The 22,993-nt window shown below is 36.5% G+C and overlaps 1 protein-coding gene across 39 annotated transcripts in view; it reads left to right on the top strand.

The window, feature by feature from the left end:
* MAP2 (microtubule associated protein 2) overlaps nucleotides 1-22,697 on the top strand; it is a 299,075-nt gene extending 276,378 nt beyond the window's left edge. For 20 of the 39 annotated variants that reach the window (XM_040228612.1, XM_040228647.1, XM_040228625.1 and 17 more), the window contains 5 exons: nucleotides 2,202-2,542; nucleotides 11,691-11,783; nucleotides 13,736-13,817; nucleotides 18,504-18,616; nucleotides 18,835-22,697. In XM_040228612.1, the coding sequence (XP_040084546.1) occupies nucleotides 2,202-2,542; nucleotides 11,691-11,783; nucleotides 13,736-13,817; nucleotides 18,504-18,616; nucleotides 18,835-19,050 (845 nt within the window). In that variant the 3' untranslated portion in view covers nucleotides 19,051-22,697. The remainder of the gene's footprint in view (nucleotides 1-2,201; nucleotides 2,543-11,690; nucleotides 11,784-13,735; nucleotides 13,818-18,503; nucleotides 18,617-18,834) is intronic. The other 19 variants (XM_040228648.1, XM_040228651.1, XM_040228650.1 and 16 more) reach the window with 1 other exon arrangement.
* Nucleotides 22,698-22,993: the final 296 nt, after the last annotated feature.

The raw sequence follows: 22,993 nt of genomic DNA, 5'->3' as shown, positions 1-22,993 counted from the left end.
GTCTCTATTACAGTAAAAAGTACCTCTATACATAGAGAAATTTTGAATCAAGTTTGAAACATTAAAAAAGAAAATATGTTGAGCTTCGGCTGTGTTCAGGCCCAACAAAAGACACCAGTGCTAGGCAGAGGGACAAAGAATGAAGATATGATCTCCCTCCCCAGAAGACCTGAGATATTCAAGAAAGATGAAATGATGGAGAATATATTTGAGGGAGAAATAAGTTTTCTGAAGAGATTTTTCAGAACATACTCACTGACTCAAACCAAGATCAAAACCTTGGCCCATAAACAAACTTGGTAGCCAGGAATCTACAAAAAGCCAAGTTGAATGTGGTTGTATTACCCTGGTCTTGAAATGTCATATTTGTGGAAAGCAATAAAAATCACTAATTTATCACTTTACTCTTCTCAAATCCCATTTCATATTTCCCATTGAAGCATCTACCTGTGTCTTTCCCTTCTACTAAAAGACCAAAAGGACACAGGGCAACTTTCCTTTAATATGTGAAAACTGTTCACTGAGAGAGGAAATAGAATTGTTCTGTTTCTCCAGGAGATTGAGCCTGGGTAGATTTATTTTGTCTGCAGACTTGAGCTCACTCCTTGTAAATATTTAAGCAAAGATTATTAATAATTGTCCCCCTTCTCAGGAAGAACTTTCTACATTGATGATGAATTATATCAGATGACTCTAGGATTCCTTCTACTTTATTGATTTTAAAGTTGATGAGTTATATCTTAATCCTCCTCAAAATTTCTAGAAGATTCATTGATTTTACAAAGTTACATTGCTGTCATTTAGTCACTAAGTCCTGTCCGATTCTTGCAACCCCATGTACTGAGTCCTCCAGACTCCTCTGTCCATGGGATTCCCCAGGCAAGAACCCTGAAGTGGGTTGCCATTTCCTTCTCTAGAGGATCTTCTTGACCCAGGAATCCAACCTGCATCTCCTGCTTTAGCAGGCAGATTCTTTACCACTGAGTCACCAGGAAAGCCCCACAGAGTTACATACTTAGCAGTAAAAACTAAAAACCATGCCCTTTCTATAAAATATTTTTAAAAGTGAGAGAATTTGTATAATATAAACAATGAAAGTCAGTATTCTATTATTGGAATCAATGTATTATTTTAAGAGAAAAGACTTTTCAATTTAAGAGGAAAATTCAACATATATTAAGAAGCTGAGTATCGTATCTGCCTTAGAATTTAATGTCATCTGGGTAAATGAGCCTTAATGTCCTTATTACTGAATAAGAAATAACAAGAGCTGCGTCTATTGTGTATGCACGTTTGGTTATCAAATGTTTGGTATTCAGAAAAGTTCTTTGAAAAAGTGAGAATCTCCTATTTTAATGAGAGTCTCCTAAGGTGTGTCCTCTTTTTTGTATCATTATTCTTTTAAAAAAGCATTTGAAATGGCATCTAAGCACACATTTTAAAAGATAATATGAAAGAGAAACATAGCATAGGAATATGGGGGAAAGAGTTAAATGATAAAATGAGGGTAACATCAAGTTGAGGCAAAGAAATGCATCTTACAGCATCTTGTATAATAGACAGTGAGGGATTATTGATTTGACTCCAAACTGCAAACTAATACTGAAAGTATGGGAGAAAACACAATCAGGTACAAGATTCATGGTGAATAAATTGTTGTAACATCCCACTTTTCAAAAGAGAGGGCTAGATTTTTTTAAGCTAAATAATTTTCTACACAGGCCAAAATCATGTGATCTAAATACACTGTTTTGTGTTGTATATCCACCTGGATCTTGGAATAAACTTTCTGCACAAAGGAATAAATAATCCACACATCATTCAAAGAATCTTCAGTTTATATGAGTCCACAAAGAATATTAAGTGCAGACTCTTTTTCCAACTAAAGGCAGATCCATATGCTTTAATGATCATGCAAGTGGAAAATGTTTTTGACATATTCATAATGAAAATTCAGAGTAAATCAAGAAAACCCAAGTATTATCTTTACATTGATAGCAATGCATGTTCAAAGGAATGTCATCACTTTGTGAACCTAAAAATACGAGATTCTCACCTTTTCAAGCATTGTTGTAATTCGTAAATATCCTAAACCCTTTAGAAATTTGATGAATTATAAGTTCTAACAGTGGACGGGAAAAGGGATGTCTCGGGGGAGAAGTTTCTGACACTGCGGTTTTCGTTCCATTTTGCTCATACAGGGTCAGAGCCAATTCGCAGAGCAGGAAAAAGTGGCACTTCCACACCCACTACCCCTGGATCAACCGCCATCACTCCTGGCACCCCACCAAGCTATTCTTCACGCACCCCAGGCACTCCTGGAACCCCCAGCTACCCCAGGACCCCGCACACACCAGGAACCCCCAAGTCGGCCATCTTGGTTCCCAGTGAGAAGAAGGTCGCCATTATACGCACGCCTCCGAAATCTCCCGCTACCCCCAAACAGCTTCGGCTCATCAACCAACCGCTGCCAGACCTGAAGAATGTCAAATCCAAAATTGGATCCACAGACAACATCAGATATCAGCCTAAGGGGGGCCAGGTAAGAATCATATGAACCCACGTATTTGCTGCCGAAGTAAAATCCCCGTTACTTACTATGTTGCCGTCCTCACATTCCAGGCTTACAGTTATTAAAAGAGAGATGGAGGTTTTATAGCGTTACGGGTTGTGACTTATTATGAACAGTTTGAACCTTATCTGAGAAAGCTACCTTATAAAATATATTGTAAGTAATATGCCATCTCCATTCCTTCTGGTTATTATTAGATAAAAATTGATTTAACCGTAGAGGAGAATCTTTTAGTTGATTACCTAATAGATCCTTTTTGAATGTTTCTCTGTTGACTTGTGGATTTTAACTTAGGAGATATGTTTCATTTCTGGTATAAATTTGAGTATTATCTGGTATGAATTTCTGGTATGATACTGGCTTTGAGCTCATTTGACCATCTTTTAGTGATACTACTTTTATCACCTTCCTTCTCCTCAAGGATTTCCTATGATATTTTCTACCATTTCCCCGTGTTCATTCCAAATCAGAGCATGGTTTCAAGTTGTTTCTCAGCCTGCTATTGCCTAAACATTGCAAAGGGCAGATATTCACATTAATATTTAATAGATGACTCTACATGGGTCTATAAGAAATTCTGTTTCAGAATAATTGTGTTAAATAGAGTTGTTAGTAAAACTCTACATATTGACTCTTAACTTCAGCTTCAGAGCAAACATTTATATGTATTTTTTCCAACAGGAGAGCTTGAGTTCTGCCTTAACCTAAACATTGTTTACACACTGTATGTTTGGACAAAGCAATTAGCCTGGAAGGAGATAAAACAAATATCACCTAATGTTTCCCTTGTGATTCGATATGCCCAAAGTTTGACTTTTATTCTAAATGAAGGAATGAAACACCCATCCTTGAGTAAAAGAAGAGGAAAGCAGTAATTTTCTTTATACATTAACAAAGTATAATGCCCTTGTTCAATATACCAAAAACAACTTAAAAAAATTTTTTTTTCCTCTCTTTTACTTGTCTCTTATATTTTCTGCCACTGATTTCTGGTATCCCTTTCTCACACCAAAGAAAATACATTTTCAGCAGGTTTAGAAATGTCCTGCCAAAACATGAAGCTGTCAAAGACTCCCACTCAGCATTAAAACAAAAATTTAATGTTGCTTTTTCCTTTAGCAACAGACTTCTTTGCTTTCTCATTATGATTCTGTTCAAGAAAGTCCAGTTAAGAAATCAACCAAAGAAGGGAGGAAGGACTCAGAATTCCATTTTTAGAACAACTGTAACATTCTATAATAATATAGTCACAGAAAGATGCTTTTTTTATAGAAGAATGTAATTAAAATATGAGCTACAAAAAACCTTTTTAAGCAAAAAAACAAAAACAAATTATATCACGTTTAAGCCTATAATTCCCAAAATCTCATACTCTTGCCTTTATCATAGTTTTGCACATCCAAGAGAAGGAAATATTTCAAGCCTTTTGGAAATATCCAAATGTAATATTTTATATTTATACATAAATAATTGGAAAGAGTAAGTTGAATAAAATAAGTTTATACCAGTTTGCAAGTTTATCATTTTTGTTCTTTTGAGCTACCTCCTAAAAGAGAGTAGTTATAATGTATATTTAAAATCAGTTCTCTTTTTGTGAATATCCTAATGTTCTAATATTTTCCTTAATTAAATGTGAGGTTTATTTGCCTATCTTCTAGAAAATATTGATACTTAAAAGAATCTATTTCTTCTTAGAATCACAAGGGAGTTAATTATCTCAAAGATATTTTATTGAAACTAAAAAGAAAATTGAATAAAAAGTAAATGCTTATTGATATAATTTGACAATAAAGATTTTATTCAAAGTACTTTTAAAGGTAGAAAGACAAAAAGTGGTTTTGGCCTCAGCTTTGCTAGAATCATTAAGTTAAACCAACCCCCAAATGTGAAGACTTAAATTTATTTTCTCTTTCTACGTCTTTATATCTTGCTGTGAATATTTCTATGTCTCATTTTTATTTTCTCCTATATTTGTTAATTCATAAAGTTGATATAAAGACATTCTTCTGAGGTGAACTAGTGCTGCCCTAGAGATCATGGTAATTAAGGACTAGTAAATACATATGCTGGGAGGGATTGGGGGCAAGAGGAAAAGGGGACGATAGAGGATGAGATGGCTGGATGGCATCACTGACTCGATGGACGTGAGTCTGAGTGAACTCGGGAAGTTGGTGATGGACAGGGAGGCCTGGCATGCTGCGATTCATGGGGTTGCAAAGAGTCAGACACGACTGAGTGACTGAACTGAACTGAAATACATGTAACACAGAAAATTAAAAGAAAATAAAATTGGCCTCAAAATCACCATGTCAATTGAAGAAAATCTTTTGTTCCATGAGGCCAGTATTAAACTAATGTAAAATTATCCTATTGCAACTTCAGATGACTTGGAAAAATTCTACAATAGTGGAATTATAAAGTGACTTTTGTTGGAGAAATGGGAAGTGTTTCCTCACCAAGATAAGACATAGATGGAAGGAGTATATTTGCCTGCTATTTTGTGATAGATGGCATCAATGTATTTAAATTGGAGAAGAAAATGAATTAGAAAATGTGGATTCACTACAGCTGAACTGTCTTTGTAGGGAACATATTTTACTCAACATTTAACACTATGCTCCTAAAGGCCTCCTTATAGTGTATGGTCTTCTCACATACAGAGGTTGAAGAGAGTTTTTCTTTACATGTTAAACTGGGGATTTTCACTGGATTTTAAAGGTTCAACTTTATAAGACAACTAAGAAAAATTTTTATGTAAAAGTTTCTTAGAAATTATCAAGATAGTAATAATATGCCAAAGACCCTTGTTATTAATATCTGGTTAAGAATCCATAAACTGGGGAAATCAAAGCTAGTAGTATGTTGTCTCCAATAGTAAATTGTATATACTAACACCCCACTCCAGTACTCTTGCGTGGAGAATCCCATGGATGGAGGAGCCTGGTGGGCTGTAGTCCATGGGGTTGCTGAGAGTCGGACATGACTGAGCAACTTCACTTTCACTTTTCACTTTCATGCGTTGGAGAAGGAAATGGCAACCCACTCCAGTGTTCTTGCCTGGAGAATCCCAGGGACAGGGGAGCCTGGTGGGCTTCCGTCTATGGGGTTGCACAGAGTCGGACACGACTGACGCAACTTAGCAGCAGCAGCAGGATATTTGAATGGACAGTGACCAACTCAGAATCACTGAAAAGAATAGGACAGTAATGATATCTTCTGTAGGAGCCCAGTTTTGTAACAGGCATATGTCATCCATAGTTATTGAGAAAAATAGTCACACAGCTCTTATTAGTGAAGATGGGAATAAATAGGTAGATATAACCTTAATTCATATAATTCAGACCATCTCCACAGACTCTGTTGTCATAAAATTTGGAGTGGCTTGATTGTATGTATATAATTTAATTTTTAAAGCATTATTATTTTTGTATTAAAGTTTGTACATTCACTAAATATAAAGAAAAGAAATCTCTAATGGAAGATATATGTGTCTTAGGGATTCAACAACAACCTTTCACATTGGGAAGCTTTTATTATTTGCCCCAATTTCAATGTTTATTGCTCTTCCATATGTATAAGTTGTATGCTTATGGCTGTTATCTCTTCTGTTAAAGTCCAGTTTTCTTTTGGCAGAGAGGCTCAGCTCAGACCTCAGTTCAGTGAGGCAGGTCAATGCCTAATGGACTGGATAAGCTAGGTGAAGCTGTGAGGAGCTTTTGCAAAAAGCAATAAAGTTAATCTTTTCAGCTGTGTACTATATGACACATGACATGAGGCCTGTACAATGTAAGCAAAAGTGTTTGTTTTTCTTGTCCTCTCCTGGTGTCCTGCCTTTATTTGATTTAAAATTTTTTTCCAAGCCATTTCTTTCCATCACCTTAGGGCTACAAATAAGTACTAATTAAAAAATATAATAAAATACCCCACTAATTGTAAAATACTGTCAGTCAACCCAGCATGAAGAAAAGCTGTTCACCAAAATATATTACATAATATTGACAGGAAATGTTTTTTTTGCAACCGAAGTCATCATTATCTCAAAATGAAAGCTCCTTGAAATCAAGGACTCTGTCTTTATGCAATAGAACTTTAATAACTATAATTCAAGTACTTTTGCAGGGTAATGAAAAGTTTTCAAGCTAGGCTTCATAAATACTAATTATTAAAAACTATGGAAAAATTATTACTTTGGGTTTACAAAGCTGAGACCTGTAGACTCTCTTTTTGTTTGTTGTTCATTTACAAACCAAACAAGGACATGGGAACAGCCTTGAATCTCAAGTTGTTTTCAAACAATTGAACGGACTCTTGCAAAAATTAGTTTATTACCAGTGTGGCCTAATATTCCTTACACTATCTTAAAGTTTTAAAGTAAAGAAAAAATGCAATGTCAAGAAGTTAAGGCATATGAACTTTATAGACCTCTTTGTTTGTTAATTTTCATGAGTCACAATGACTGTCGTGTTTGTAACTTTCCTTCCAGTGTCCATGGACAGACCACTGAAACTATGTAACAGTGGGTCTAATGGCTAAACTCAATGTCTGTTCACCAAAACGTTATTTCCAAATTTTTCAGCGTTCTCTATTCACTCCAAGATTTCTCAATGTAGTTCTACTTTCTGTGCTTTGTGACACAGCCTACACAGGAAAATTGAGCTCTCACCTAAGTGGGTCCTCTACCATGTTCTTTTCCTTAGAGCTCTGTGGAATTGTTTGTTTTGACATAAACTGTTATTTCTGTTTAAATGTGTATTGAAATATTGTTTATATTTGATATACTTAGTTTTGAAGATGTTATTGGTCAGTGTAGGTAAGTGTTAATTAAAATTCAGAATGGACTATAATGTTTATATACCTGTGTGCATTTTGACCAGAGCACCAGGTTGTTCACAGATGACTATTTGAAGAGCACTATCCAGAGAACTTTTAATCTTCAGGAATATATATGATATAATAATATTTTTATTTTAATATATGATGCCTATGGACTCTATAGAGGCTAGATAGTTTTCATTAAAATTGAATGTTATGGAATAGGAAATACTTTTGAGAAAGGCAGAAAGTGTTTTTATTATGCAAGGATAAAGAAAAACTTGATAAGCATTCCTAGGAAATGAGGCAAACCCAAAGGAAAAGCTTAATGCTCTATAAAGTTGAAGGGAAGTCAATTGAATGTCACTCAATTCTGTGTAAGACTGCTTTGGATGGGGAAAGAAAGACATGATTTTGTAATTGAGGTTCATACCTAGAGGTTGCCTAAAGGGCCTAGCACCAGATTGTAAAGGAACTGAGAACAGAATCCAACTTTTAGACAGCAAGTTACTTTCCATATCTTGCTATCTTGAGTTGACATGTGGATATTTTATTTTTAAAAAGCAGCAGCAGAGAGTGTCAAAAAAAAATCAGATTCCCATTGCTCAAGGAACCCATGTTGACATCACAATTACTAACTCTGTTTTATAAACTGTTTTATTCAAAACTAAAATTGGGATTGTATTTTCTTTCATTTTTCATGTTTCATATTTCCAACTAATCTCTAGTAAGAGATCTATTCCTGCCTACAGGCATATCCCACATTTTTGTATTCCTCTTTCTTAGAGTAACCCCATTTGAGGGAGGGAAAAAAGGTCATTTCTCTACAGGAGCAATTCAGCTTATATGCAGAGAGAGTACAGTTGCAGAGAGAGTACAGTTGCAGATCGTTTCAACTGAACCATTTATGATAAAATTCAACTAGAATCACATCAGGAATATCCAGAAAGTAACTCTTCTGTTCTTTCCTAGTGTAGTGGAGGAATAGATAGAATTAACTAAGTTAAAATTAAATATTCAGTTGCATTAGTCTGTTCTTTATAACTCTTCATGCTTACAAGACCCTTATATGATAGAAAAATCAGTGATGTTTGCATATAAGTCACCAATATATGCCCAAAAGAATGAAATCCTTTTCTGCCAATCCCACACTGAGAAACTGGTTTGACTGAACCTTGAAAGATGATCCGTTACATACTCAACTTGGAGGGAGGGCATTCTGTCAAGAGGTAATAACATAAAGACATCATGGGGATGAACATGAAAATATAAACAAGACCCTTAAGGTACAGACTATAACACAATCTGGACAAATATAAAGTATTAGAACTCAAACATCAGTATTGCTGCGAACCTTGGTTGCCTGGTTATAAGTTTTATATTTGTCTCATTTTATAAGAAATAGGAAATTTGGTAGAATTTTTAATAAGGCATAGCTTTTGGAAGATGATCCAGTTGCTTGATATAATAATACATTTCACTGTGCTATGAAATATGCAGAAGGAAAGATTCTCTCATTCTTTGCATTAATAGAACAAGTAAAATTTCTGATGGAAAAAATTAACAAAGATTAAAATGTGGTTTAGAATTAATGTTGGATAATGATTATTTGACTATTTTTCCTTTATATCATGAATATAAAAAATTATTTCATTTGTAAAACAGAAGTTCATTATATTTTTTTAGGCAGTCTCCAAGATATTAAAGTAATTTTTCCTTGACATGGGCTTTAGGAAAATAAAAGTCCAATGAAAATTTCTTCCCAAAGAAAGCAGTTTTCATTTCAAGTTATCCATAGAGAACAGAGTGTTAAAATTCAACTCTGATTAAAAAAAAAAATCTGAAATAAAGCTCTACCCTTCACAGCAGCCATCTGTTTTTCTATTTTGTGGGTGGGATGGTTTCTAAGGACTGCCAGTATTTGTGGAATCAACTCTCTAAGGTGTTATTTGTCAATGATCCTAGAGATGTTTGGCATGAGGTAGTTTGTAATTGTGCTAAGGCATAAATGTGAGTTACATGGCTCAGATACAAGTTGTCAAGCTAGAGTGTAAATCTCACTGAACATCAAACATTCACAGCCCTGAGTGGTTTTATTTCTGTCCATTCAACCATTAAGCAAAATGGTGAATGTCATACTTTGCCTCATTTTAGACAGAAGCAGTATACTATGAAGTTTTTGCAATTATGGAAATATGTAAAGGCTGTGCTATAAATGCATGTCAAAGTGAGCAAACATAGATTAGTAAAATCTACTATCAAAAAGGCCAGTTAGTTTTTTTTACTAGAAAATCTATGATTCTCTTGAAAATCTGAAGAAAAGCAATAGAAGTTGGCCTTGAGGTTTTAGGATTTAAGATTTGAATCATCTTTAAGTAATGCTGGCAATATGTCCTCTTTGGGTTTGAGTCTTTTGCTTTGGAAAATCATAAAAAATGTCAAACAGTTGATTAAACATTAGAGTCAAACAAATTTATGCAACTGAATTTGGAATTTCCATTTTTGCAACAAGTGAGTCAGATTTAACATTTGGCTTTTGATCACTTGATAATGAGTCACTTGATTGGTACTCTTATGATCTCTAAATTAAAACTTGTAAATGAAATATGAGACTCTGTATATCCCAAGGATTAGAAAAATGGCTTGAATGAATTCTTTTTCATTTCCAAAATAAATAGATCGTTATGCAGAATAAAGTATTATTATTAGAAAAAAACAAATCAGAATTATTTGCTTTCTAAGAATAACTTATCTGTGAGGTTTGAAATGTAATGGCCCTTATTGACTTATTTATCTTATTTACTTGAAACTCTTAGAACAACTATGCTTTTTGTTAGATACAGACTTTGTGACATTGCCATTTTTTTTAATTGGAATATTTATTATGCCCGAAAGAGTGGCCACATCATCCTGTCTTTTGAATTCAGATTTTGACAAGAGTCTCTTCCCTTAGGCTGCCAATGAGAGCTGTCGATGATGGTTCCCTGTAAGGAACAAGCGATCTTGTCAGTGTTAGGCAGAAGCTGCAATTTAAGCTTGTCTAGTTAAAAATAGGCAAGATTCAGTGTCCTTTTGAATTTTCTACTCTTTTTTGCAAATTCCAAGAGATGTGATACCATTCTTGGAGAAAGCTGTATATCTACGGTAAATGTATTTTGCCTTTTTTTATGTATAAGAGGATAAACTGTCCGCTGAAATACTGGAAATGTGATATCTCTCTAGCTATTGGGGGGTACTTGTAGTCAAAATGAAATAAAACAAACAAAAAAATAACAAGCCTTTCCTTCCATTCTTACATTGCTTGTTTTGGAGGGCTCTCCAAAAGTTTGAAAATTCAGAAGATGCATGAAAGAAGCTACAGAAGTTATTACTTTGCACATTACTTTATACCTGAGTAATATCTTTCCAGATCTGGATTTGCTGTTGTCCTCAAGAGAAGGACTTCCTGAAAATAGAAATGAAACACCTAACCTCAAATCTGTTGGGCCCAATCCAGACCTGGACTACCTGTACATGACCTGGTTCAGGTCAGCTAGTTAACAGTCCTTGGTTTTCTCCCCTGTAAAAATGGAAAGGATGCTTTCACACCAAAGTCAAGGATATTGGCTATTTATGAGCAGGTGTCAGAAAGTGGCCTTTCAGAAGGCTACTAAACCAAAGCTGCAAGGGAATCATGAAGCCTTTCCGTAGAGGAGGCCCAGAGTCTCCTTGTTGATGATCTTGGGAAAACCAGAACCTCTTCCCTCAGATGAGTGAGAACCCTAATCTGTAGCAGTCAGCCAGACCAGTGTGAACCTCATCATTCTACATGGGCCAGTCATAGTCAACTCGAGTGGGCCAGGTGATTTACAGTCAGGCTAACCCTCCAGAAGTTGGGGGGTGGGGTGGGGAGAGCACTGGCACATCCTTCAGAAACCAGGGCTGAACTATTGCACCTTCCATGGAGGGGACCTGAGTCCCAGTGTTGCCCGCAATATCGGAAACCTCCTCACAGATAATTCAGGTTTTACTTTTCTGTTCCTGTATTGTCTCCAGATTACAGCAGCCTACAGCCAGGGTATCAGGCTCTCAAGCACTGGCACTTGGAGATGGGGGTGAGGGGTGCAGGAGAAAAACACTTCATATTTACATGATAGATCTGCCTTTCAGTTTCAGTGTTAGTTTCTTCTCATAAATGATAAATGTAAGTGGAAAGGAGTTTGGAGCCTCTTTGGTGCTAACCCATTTCTGGTTCCCTGGTTCCCAATATTCTGTCCCAGAATTTTGAAAGAAAATGCACAGTGAAGTTACTTCCAATTCCTTTTAGGTTAGGATTTTAAACAAGAAGATCGATTTTAGCAAGGTTCAGTCCAGATGTGGTTCCAAGGATAACATCAAACATTCTGCTGGGGGCGGAAATGTAAGTAGAAGCTTGTGTCAGAAGCTGTCCTGAGTGTGTGGAGCCATCTGCACACCGGCACTTGTCTCCTTTCCCACCTCCTTCCCAACACCTCCCAGCACACTCCTCACTTCTTGTTGTTGCACCAAAAGTCCCCCTGGTTTGGGAGCTTGTCAGCCTTGCATTTTCAGTAATGGGCTTTCCATCCTTCCCTCTGAGATCATTGGTGAATTTCTCGCTTTTTAAAGGGGGACAACCATGGTTTTCAGGGAGATGAAGAGCCCATTTCACCTGCCAATTTGTTTGCTGGCCTTTGGCTTTAAGGTATTTTCTCATGCTGTCTCTGCTCCCTTGTGAAAGTCAGCTGAGCACACACTTTTCTAGCTCCATTTAAGTTACTCCTGAGGCAATGACTGATGTATGAAAGTATCCAAAGTGTATAATGTCGATCTTTTGTGCTTCATTATTCATGAGAGTTGGGATATCGTTTGGAATAATACAAACCTGGTGAAGCATGGCTCATCTGTAATTCAAAGTGAAAGGATTCAAGTCCCAGTATACTCTTTGTTTTGATTTTTTTTTTAATCCCTGTCTCTTAAATTGGGTGGAAATAATATTCTCTGAGAGGAAGAAAAAGATGAATTCATGTTTCTCAAAAGTATTTGAGGAAGAGTTGAAGCAGGCAGACTCAAGCTAAAGTAGGCATGGTTCTTTGTTAACGTTAGAATAATAAAAAAGGTGAATAGGGTGAGTATACTACAGATCCAATCACCTAGACTTTGGATTCTAGCCATCTGTGACTCAAGTAACTTATAGAGTATTAAATCCAGAATTCTCGCTTATCTAATAACTCTTGGTTTCTTGCTCCTTGGTTGGGCAGAGATGGAGTCAAACAGTGAAAAAAGAGACAAGCAAGTGCCTGATGTTCAAAGCAGCTCCACTAAGCATGAAAATGTGCCATATGGGAGAACCACAGCAAGATTTGCTGGGCTCCTTCTAGGGTACAGGGCTAAGCCTCAGGCTCAGTATTTACACTGACAGGCTCCCCTCATCCCTGATGCACTGACTGTAAGTACACACCATGTACTACACTCACGGAAGCAATCTTAGTCCTGGAATTAACAGGTAATTTTGAGAGTATCAGAGGATTGACCCAGCTGACCTCTACAATAGGTGCTGCTGGTCAAAACACCTATGAAGGAAAGGATGATTTTAAAGTTACTAGAGAAGCTTCCAACCTCCAAACCAATAGTCTGAAACTTTCCCCTAGAGAAGAATCACTTGTTCAAATGTGATTGATTTGATTGGGGAAGATTCCTTAGCCCCATTTCCAGTGCTAGATTACATAATTCCCATGTATTTCTGATGTAAATGAACCAGGAACCATGCTTGGAAAGCACTCTTTCAAATATTAGAAGATGAATTGATTTCAGTAAAACCCAGAAGAAGAAAAAAAAATGCTATTTTTTTATCATTTGGTGTGCAATAAAAATTGCATTTAGCCAAAATATGACAAGAGTGTTTTAGAAAAGCATGTTTAGAGCTTTCTTCTTGTATCTTAAAGCATTGTTGGACTTCTTGCTTGTATGAGCAGTTTTGATCACTTTCATGTAAAAATCACTTTCTAAAGAATACTTTCCCTCTTCACTTGGCTCTTTGCTTATGGAAAGGTTTAATACAGTGTGGCTTCTTTTTCTGAGTGGAAAACTTGCCTTCTTAATACAGAAGTTCTATCCCTTTGCGGCATGATCTGTTTTCTACTAATAAAATCTTCTCTTCTAGGATTTTCTTTCACTTGTGTTTTTCTTTCCAACCAAACATATGGGAGGACGTATGGAAGATTGGGTTTTCCCATGTGTGTGTATATGTTGTTGTATGTTGTGAGTTCGGGCATATTTCTAGATTTTATATATGAGCTTGGGGGCTTATTTACATCTAAACTATTTTAAGCCTATTTTCTGTGGTTCACACAGGTACAGATTGTCACCAAGAAGATAGACCTAAGCCATGTGACATCCAAATGTGGCTCTCTGAAGAATATCCGCCATAGGCCAGGTAAATCAGTATTTTTAGTAGTCTGAGAGATATTAGATTGAATTCAAAAAATCGATAAGCAGAGTTTTTTTTTGTGCTGTGAGAAATCTGATTGGAAGGACCTTTTCACATGTGAATACTTCATGCTTATGTTAATAAAAACTTAAATTAGAAATTTTGAGGCATCGTCATATGGACAAGTAAACTCAGTTACCACAAACAGGCCACATATCCTAGGACATGTTAAAAATGAAAAGATACAGGAGATGCATTTATCTGTATGTATTCAACATGCTTATTGGAGCTCTTTTGAAATATATAGTCTATAAAATAATATTGGGCTATGTATTCTTACATAATTCATGGACTGAATGCAGCATTTCAAAGGTTTTGCAAGAAATTGTTTTTCTACATTATGTGGGGGGGGGGAGGATTGTGCTTGTTAACAAAGCTGAAGAAATTTATTTTTCTGTTGAATTTCTCAGATCTAGGTCAATAAGCATTGTGAATCTTCAGAATGCAATGTCTCCCCAGCTTATCTGACCATAGAGTGCTTGTTTTTCTGGAATATCTCATAAGTTTAGTTCAGTTCAGTTTAGTTGCTCAGTCATGTCCAACTTTTTGCGACTCCATAGACTGCAGCACACCAGGCTTCCCTGTCCATCACCGACTCCTGGAACCTGCTGAAACTCACGTCCATTGAGTCCGTGATGCCATCCAGCCATCTCATCCTCAGTCGTCCCCTTCTCCTCCTGCCCCCAATCCCTCCCAGCATCAGAGTCTTTTCCATTGAGTCAGTTCTTCACATCAGGTGGCCAAAGTATTGGAGCTTCAGCTTTAGCATCAGTCCTTCCAATGAATATTCAGGACTCATTTCCTTTAGGATTGATTTGGTTTTATCTCCTTGCAGTCCAAGGGACTCTCAAGAGTCTTCTCCAACACCACAGTTCAAAAGCATCAATTCTTCAGCACTCAGCTTTATTTATAGTCCAACTCTCATATCCATCCATACATGACTACTGGAAAAACCATGTATCTCATAATATCTCATTATTATGAGATATCTCATGTCTCATTATTATATCTTAGGATATCATAATATATGATATATTATGATATTTTATGATATATTATTATGAGATATCACATATCTCATAAGTCTAGTGCCCTAAGGTAGAGTGTATATTCATATGTGCTAGTGATTTTTCCCTATTTAACTTGTGAATTTAATGTATTATGTGTCATTTTTTCTAAGTATCATGTACTATATGTTTTTGCTAAATTCTACCTCCATGCATATGTAAATAATGGACAATTGTCAAATTTGTAAATTTTCTTGAGACTATTTTGACACAACTTATATATACCATTGAGGGACCAAAAAATTGATTTTAACCATCTATTCTTGGCATCTTAATTAAACCAGGTAATATCTTATTCCCATGAATCATAATCTCAAGTGTTATCAGAACAAGATAAAAGAAAACTGACCCCAGTGAGATTTCTGACCAGAAGATTATTGAGAAGAATTTTTTTAGTTGAAAAACAAAAGGTTTCAAAAATGGATAAGAACTGGAAATATGTCTAGAAATTGGGCTTCCCTTTGGCAAAGGGTGTTAATAAAGCAAGTCAAGGAGATAGAAATTACATATAAGGAATTTCCATTACTGATTTCAGAACTGTTATCTGGAATTAGCTGTCTATCATTCATGAGAGAGAAGGGACATGGTCCCAAATGGGTATCTTTACAGCCCCCCATCTATGCCTTATATCTACAGACAATTAGCTGATTTTGTCCTGTGTCAACAGTATGATGGAAGTATTTGGGTACACTGCCTACCTTCTTCCAGAATACAAAAGAAAATATTCAATTCACCTAAAGTCTTGATGCACAGAAAAATCTTCTGTATACAAGAAAATATCATGTGTATGTTTTACAGGTCATAAAGGCTATTGCCATGGACTCCCACCTATTTCTCACTCTTACTTCATAATAAGTGAATCAGATAACCAGGTTCATAAAGACATGTTAACACAATGATCTTTGACAATAGCAAGCTTTTCACAGAATTACTTTGGATTGTGGAATGTCTCAGAAGGAAATAAGGAGGAAACAATTCATCACCTGGAGGCACAAATTGAAATAGCTAGTCTTTTGACTTCACTTTGAAACATAAGAAGCTTGATGGGGATTATAATCCTCTGCAGTTACTGCTCCTAATGGGGCCAGAATTTTTCAGAACCAAAGACAGAGATCTCTGATTTCAAATGAACTTCTCTAACAGTTATATAAAATTACCTAGCTACCCACTCTAATATTCTGGCCTGGAGAATTCCATGGACTATGCAGTCCATGAGGTCGCAAAGAGTCGAACACAAATGAGCGACTTTCACATCTCTTCAGTAGGACTGTAACAAAAATAGACTTCTCAAGCTTCCTTTTCTGAATATAGTTTGGGTCAATATTACATTGTTTTTCCCCTCTCTCTCAAAATATAGTCTAACAAAATTTTTAATAGGGTTATATTGGCACAATATATAATCATAAAACTTGAAAAGACAGTTTCTATCAGAGGCTATGAAAATAGAAAAGTAAGATCCCAAGAAAGTTGATCTCCTGTAGTTGAAAATTCAGTATCCTCTAGCCTCTAACCAATATAACTGTGTTTTATGAATCACACTAATCCTGTCACAACCAACAGGTGAGACGCATGGGGCCAAGTAAAATGTTGGTAGAATAACACCCCTGCAATAATGCATCTTTTGAGGGAAGGACAGCTTCATGTCTCCTCCAGGAATGAGTTGAATAGCATCATACACATCCTAAGTCTTCAGAAGGAGTATGAATGAATCTTCAAAATGTAACCCAGGGACTTCCCTAGTGGTCCAGTGACTAAATCTCCATGCTGCTCCCAATGCAGGGGGCCCAGACTTGATCCCTGGTCAGGGAACTTGATCCCACATGCTGCCACTAAGACCCAACACAGTCAAATAAATAAATATAAATTTTTTTTAATGTAATCCAGTAACATCATACAATTTCAAAGGGGCCCTGGCCAAGTAATTGGGTGTTAATATAAATTTCTAGGTATCACATGAGAAAAACACCACAGGAATAAGAGACCTGGGAAGTTTGAACAACCCTTTCTCTTTCATCTATGGAGGTAAATAAGTATCAAGAGTCCAAAATTAAAAAATCTTTTCCATGTTTCCATCAAGTACCTCAGGTATTTTTTCCAAATCAAAATCTCAAAAGAGATGCAATAATAATAGAGGATCACATGGCTGACTACTGGCCTTATGAAAAAAAATGCATACAGCCAAAACCAAGCTGCTAATGAAAGTGAAAGCCAGCCTCTTGGGTGGAGACAGGTAAAGGTATCTAATCCAGATTCTTCCAAGGTCAAAGACATCAGCAGACAGGCTCAAGAATAAGCTAAAGAACAGATACCTACTCGACGTAGAACTGCTTGCATTCACAAGCCTGAAAAGGTGTGCAGAAATGGAGGTGCCGCAGAAGGGTGGCTCATGGCACCGTCATCTGTCAGCAGATCCTCGATTTTCATTTCATTTCGACTAATTAACATGTAAGAAAATGGCATGGTCAGAACTCCATCTCAATATTATCAGATCAGTGTCAAATTAGTCCTATGGCATCTGGACAAGAATGGGATCTCTAAGATTCCCTTCCTATCACTCCATCTACTAATTAAAATGGAAGCTTTTAAGCACTTCAGCCTCTGACTCCAGTTTCATCAGTCAAGGTATCAATGCTGAAAATTTACAAGTGGCAATATCACCCATATGTACACAATTGCTAGCCTATAAGTGACCTATTACCATGAAGAAAAATAGAGAAGTGCTTCCTTGCAATTTAATTTGTTCCCTTAAGAATAAGAGACAAAATGCTCCATGTTTGAGAAAGGATACATATGGTGCTTTCATTGTGTTATTTTTAGTTTTTATTACACAGATAAGAAAGATACCTCTGATGTTTTAGGTTAGCCATGAGTAGAGAAAAGAATTAATATGAAAAGCAATCCAGGGAATGATACAAAAAGGATGTCACTGCCTTAGATGGATATATGAATGTGCGAGTTGGACCATAAAGAAGGCTGAGCACTGAAGAATTGATGCTTTTGAACAGTGGAGTTGGAGAAGACTCTTGAGAGTCGCTTGGGCTGCAAGGAGATTGAACCAGTCAATCCTAAAGAAAATCAATCCTGAATATTCATTGAAACGACTGATGCTGAAGCTGAAGCTCTAATACTTTGGCCACCTGATGCGAAGAGCTGACTCATTAGAAAAGACCCTGATGCTGGGAAAGATTGAAGGCAGGAGGAGAAGAGGGTGACAGAGGATGAGATGGTTGAATGGCATCACTGACTCAGTGGACATGAGTTGGAGCAGGCTCTGGGAGTTGGTGATGGACTGGAAAGCCTGGCATGCTGGGTTCCGTGGGGTCGCAAAGAGTCGGACATGACTGAGTGGCTGATCAACACCTTACTTAGACGGTATGGGGAAAATGGTATAGACTAAAAATTCTAAAAGATTCCTTTCCCATCTATGGTCAGAGGGTTAGTAGAGTTCATTAAGTTTGTGATTTGCCATGGTCTACCTGCTATAGTCATTTTGGGGAACTAGTCACCAAAATAGAAGATTTAATGTTAGTAAAGCATTTAAAAGCCTTTCTCATCTCCTCCATAGGTGGTGGGCGTGTGAAAATTGAAAGTGTGAAGCTAGATTTCAAAGAAAAGGCCCAAGCTAAAGTCGGTTCACTTGACAATGCTCACCACGTTCCCGGAGGTGGTAATGTCAAGGTAAGACACAATATTGTGAGCCTATCCTGCCTTTTTAAAAAATCCTTTTGAAATACTCATCAAAATGGGTCCCAGATTAAAGACCTGGACACCCAGGAAGTAGGCATGGCAGAGCTGAATAGAAGTGACATGAACATCAGCTCTGAGATACAGAGAAAGAGCTAGGGGACAGTTTAAGATGTTTGAGTTAACCGAGGACTGATGCTTGTCTTAAACAGATTGACAGCCAGAAGTTGAACTTCAGAGAGCATGCTAAGGCCCGTGTGGACCATGGGGCTGAGATCATTACGCAGTCCCCAGGCAGATCCAGCGTGGCTTCCCCCCGACGACTCAGCAACGTCTCCTCTTCTGGAAGCATCAACCTGCTTGAATCCCCCCAGCTTGCCACCCTGGCCGAGGATGTCACTGCCGCACTCGCTAAACAGGGCTTGTGAATATCTCTCATTTAGTATTGACGTCATACCATTTAGGCATGAGCTCTGGCAGGAGTGGGCTCTGAGCAGGTGTTATATTCATTCTTTACAAACCATAAAATAAATAATCTCATTCCCAAACTGTAGTAATTGTTACAATTTTATAAAAAAAATAGTATATGCAGAAATTGACTTGATTTCCATTTGCAACAGGAAGATACTGGCTTTACATGAGTACAATTGGACAGTTTTTTTTTTTTTCGCTCTGCTGTTTTGCATGGAGTATCATTATTTTAAAAATTGCATTTCTACCTTTCATGTGCCTGAAGGCTATCTACTACATTCTGAAAGGCCTTGTTAAAAATCCAAGCTGCTCATTTCACTATTCTGTTGCTGGGTGAAAAGATAAAAAGTTGCCCCTTGTAACTTATTACAGGTTAAATTAAATCAAGGAGTCATTGCAGGAAGGGAAAAGCATGTAAGAAATGGTTTTTTTAAAAGCGTTATTTTGTATAAATGGGAAGAAAGATTCAATTAAGTTATTAATGTTTGGGACCTGGATAATTATATCAGAGTATAAGTCAATCCAATAAATTATTTAATTAATTAAAAAATAGTTTCGAAGCATTTGAGCTGTGGTTGAGGAAGTAACGTAAAGTGCATCTCCTAGGAATGAAGCACTTTCATTAGGATGGACTTGTGTCTGGTTAGGATGTCGGTTGATCAGCTAGATTTGTGTCCACACTACCAGTTTCACACCCCTTTCCATCTGTTTGATACAGTATTATAGATATAAATATATATATATTTCTCTGTGGCCATTTGTGATACTTCCTCATACTTGAATATTATACTTCCTTATTCACAGTATCTGTGTCTCCTGCACCCTTTGGTGTTGCAATTTTAGGTATGTGAAAGTAGATGTTAGCAGGGTTCTCTCCCTATTAAAAAAAAATAGTTAAAAAGACAAAGTTTTAGCATGAAGTTGCTTTCTGTAACAACTCAAAACTGTAACCCTGTTTTAGTGCCAGATACAAGTTTCTCCCATTAAAGTTTCTCCCGTGATGCTAGAAAAAATTTATTTTTCTTTGCTTTCACCAACATGGAGTTTGTGGGGGTGGGTCCAGTTATACATAAAAGGGGTTTACAGATTGTTGGTTTAAGATTATGGGTTTGTCTTATTTTGAATCACAGAATATTTTGGGGTTTACTCCTATAATCATTCATGGAATAGACTTATTAAGATTTCTTTTTATTTTTTTTTTCCATTTGCTAAAGTTGAAACTAACAGTGGAAGTTTGGGACATGATATTCCATTCTTCCAAGCAGTACCTGTTTATTCAATTATCTGATAGAAAATGTTTGGCCTCCATCCCCAAAGTAAGATCCCTTGATCAGAAAGGGAAAATACAGTATTTTGAGAAGCTACAAAATATTGGAGATGCAGATATCTAAATCAGTTTTTTTATAACTCCAACATTACACTCTATAAAGGAATACTGTATTACTATTATTTATCAGTAGCTAATACGGTTCTGACTTTATATACAGTCTAGACATCACAAATCAATGAATTCTTCTTTAAGAATCATTCATCTTAAACTTATGAAGAAGCAATGAAATAGTCATTATTAGTCTGAGTAGGGCAATGGGTTACTAGGATGAATGGATGCTTTTTAGTATTTTATCTGTTCTTTTTCTTGCTCAGGGCTGGTAGGCTGGATCTGAAAAGTTAAAGGCAAATGTTTCAATAGGGTTTGATCTCTTTGAGTCAAATCAATTCTCAAGCATAAAGGAGGAAATGATGAACATGGACTGAGGCAATAAGCGAGTATAGTAGCATCTAAGAAAGAAGCTAAAGGATGGAAAGACAGAGAGACACGGGTGCCATGTTGTGACCCATTGGAAGTTACAGCCAACATGACTTCCGTGAAAGAAACTCTGTGAGCACCATTCACTCTCAACTAAGAGATTTTACGTAGGCAAACATTTCTGAAACTATAGATCAGTTATTTAGGATAGTCAAAGATTTAGAAAGGACTGATTAGGACTATGGGTGTGTCTATTTTCTGCCTAATTATTGCTGTGAGGTTTGATTTGACCAATCTGGGCATTTTATTCATCAGCTTCCCTTGAAATGCACCAGGAAATAGGAAAAGAAAGAATAGCTGTGTGGAGACTTAACGGTATTTTCTTATGTGTTAGGTAGTGTTAGATAGTGATTAAAGCTCTAGAAAGAAGTTAAGAGCTGGTTAGAACAATTTTAACCTGTGAAACATGTATTTTTTTCAACTTGGTTTTAAATTTTTAAAAACACTAAGTAACCATGTTCTACATATTAAAATTGTTTTTTACAAATACATGTCTAAAATAAAGATTATAAAAGGTACCCAGTGATTAGAGTTGGCATTAAATGTTTGCTTCAAATCACAGCAAAATTATAATGACTAAATACCCTCACTTTGTATGGAAATTAATAATTCTATAAAATGAAATTGAAAATTGGTAGCAGTAAAAGAAAGAAATACAGGCTAAATGTCTTCTTTGGGGGATAAGGGATGGAACCCATCTTACCTTTACTCTCAAGATTAACGACACAAATTAAGCTTTTTGAACACCACTCTTGTGGGGACATCCATACGCTGATCTAGAAATTAAGGCTTCATAGTCTCAATTCTAGATCAATTAATGCCAGTTTCTCTCTGGCTTTTGCCTTGGAGAACCTGTTTAAGGAAACATAAGTAATCCAGAGCTGTGAAGAGTTAAAAGGCCCACTCACTCTCTCTGGGTCACCTGCAACCAATAATTGGGTACCTTTCAATGATGCAGGAGAGATCCGAGTTCATGATGAGTTTCAAAAGGCCATGTTCATTTAGGAACCAGCTCTCTCTGGATTCTCCTGCTGAGTTCCAGCAGGGTGATGGGCTGAAATCCCACCCACAAGCAAGACACCTGTGGATCACCAACAACGTATAGCTGAAGAAGGCTTAAGTGAGAACTTGGTTAAATGGAAAAAAGTACTGACAGTAGCTGGCCTTCTCCACATACTCACATAGTTTTAGAGCAGGAAATGGGATCATCAGGCAAAAGAAGAGATCAAGTCACTATTATTAAAGAAATCATCTTAATGTGGTTGATTTTTGACATAGCTGCAATTATAGCATTTTCTCCTATTTTTTACACTATGAAAAGGAGGAAAACAAACCATTCATGGTCTAAGTAGCTAGAAAAGGTAGATTCATGGCTTGAAAAGGCAAATTCTAGACATTCCTTCAAAGATTAATATGTTAAATCAGTATTGATGTTTGTTTTTTTAAACCTAGGGTTTTTAGCCTGGGTATGTAGGTTGAGGCCAAGTCCCTCTGCAGGAAAAAGTCCCTCTGAGTTTATTCTTAAACTCAGAAAATGTCAATCATGATACTTCAACTTTAGCAAAAAGAAAAAAATCAACAAAAAGTATACTCTGTATGCTGGGATTCCAAGGTTCCAACATGCCGCTACAAATCTGTGGGGGGTTTCTTTCTTCTGATAATTCTAGAGCCTGTTACCATAGAAAGGCATTTCTTCAATGGCTGGTTGTAGTTAGTTCATGTTTTTCAATCAAAATTTGCAAATGTATTTGTTGCTGTATAGTGATTGTTTTGCAAAATAAAATTGCTTGTCACCTATCTATTAGTTTCTTCTTCTTTACTGGAAAAAAAACATAAAACATAATACATATGCTCAATCCAACCAAAGAAAAATTATGAAGAGGAGGCTTCAGTTATCTGCTGAATGCTGGCTATGTCAGGCCCTATCACCACAGTATTAGCAGGATGCTATCTGTTGCAAGTGACAAACTCAAATTGGCCTAAGCATAAAGGCTACTTTATTGAATCAAGTCTCCCATCAAGGCAGGAGTATCTGCCTCAGGTGAGGATGTATCCACTCACTCAAAAAAATGTTTTTAAGAAGTTTGCTTTCT

The sequence above is a fragment of the Oryx dammah genome, unplaced genomic scaffold (genome assembly GCF_014754425.2).
Source record: "Oryx dammah isolate SB20612 unplaced genomic scaffold, SCBI_Odam_1.1 HiC_scaffold_27, whole genome shotgun sequence".
NCBI lineage: Eukaryota > Metazoa > Chordata > Mammalia > Artiodactyla > Bovidae > Oryx > Oryx dammah.
Note: the sequence above shows the minus strand (reverse complement) of the source record. Positions and strands in the feature narration are given on the sequence as shown.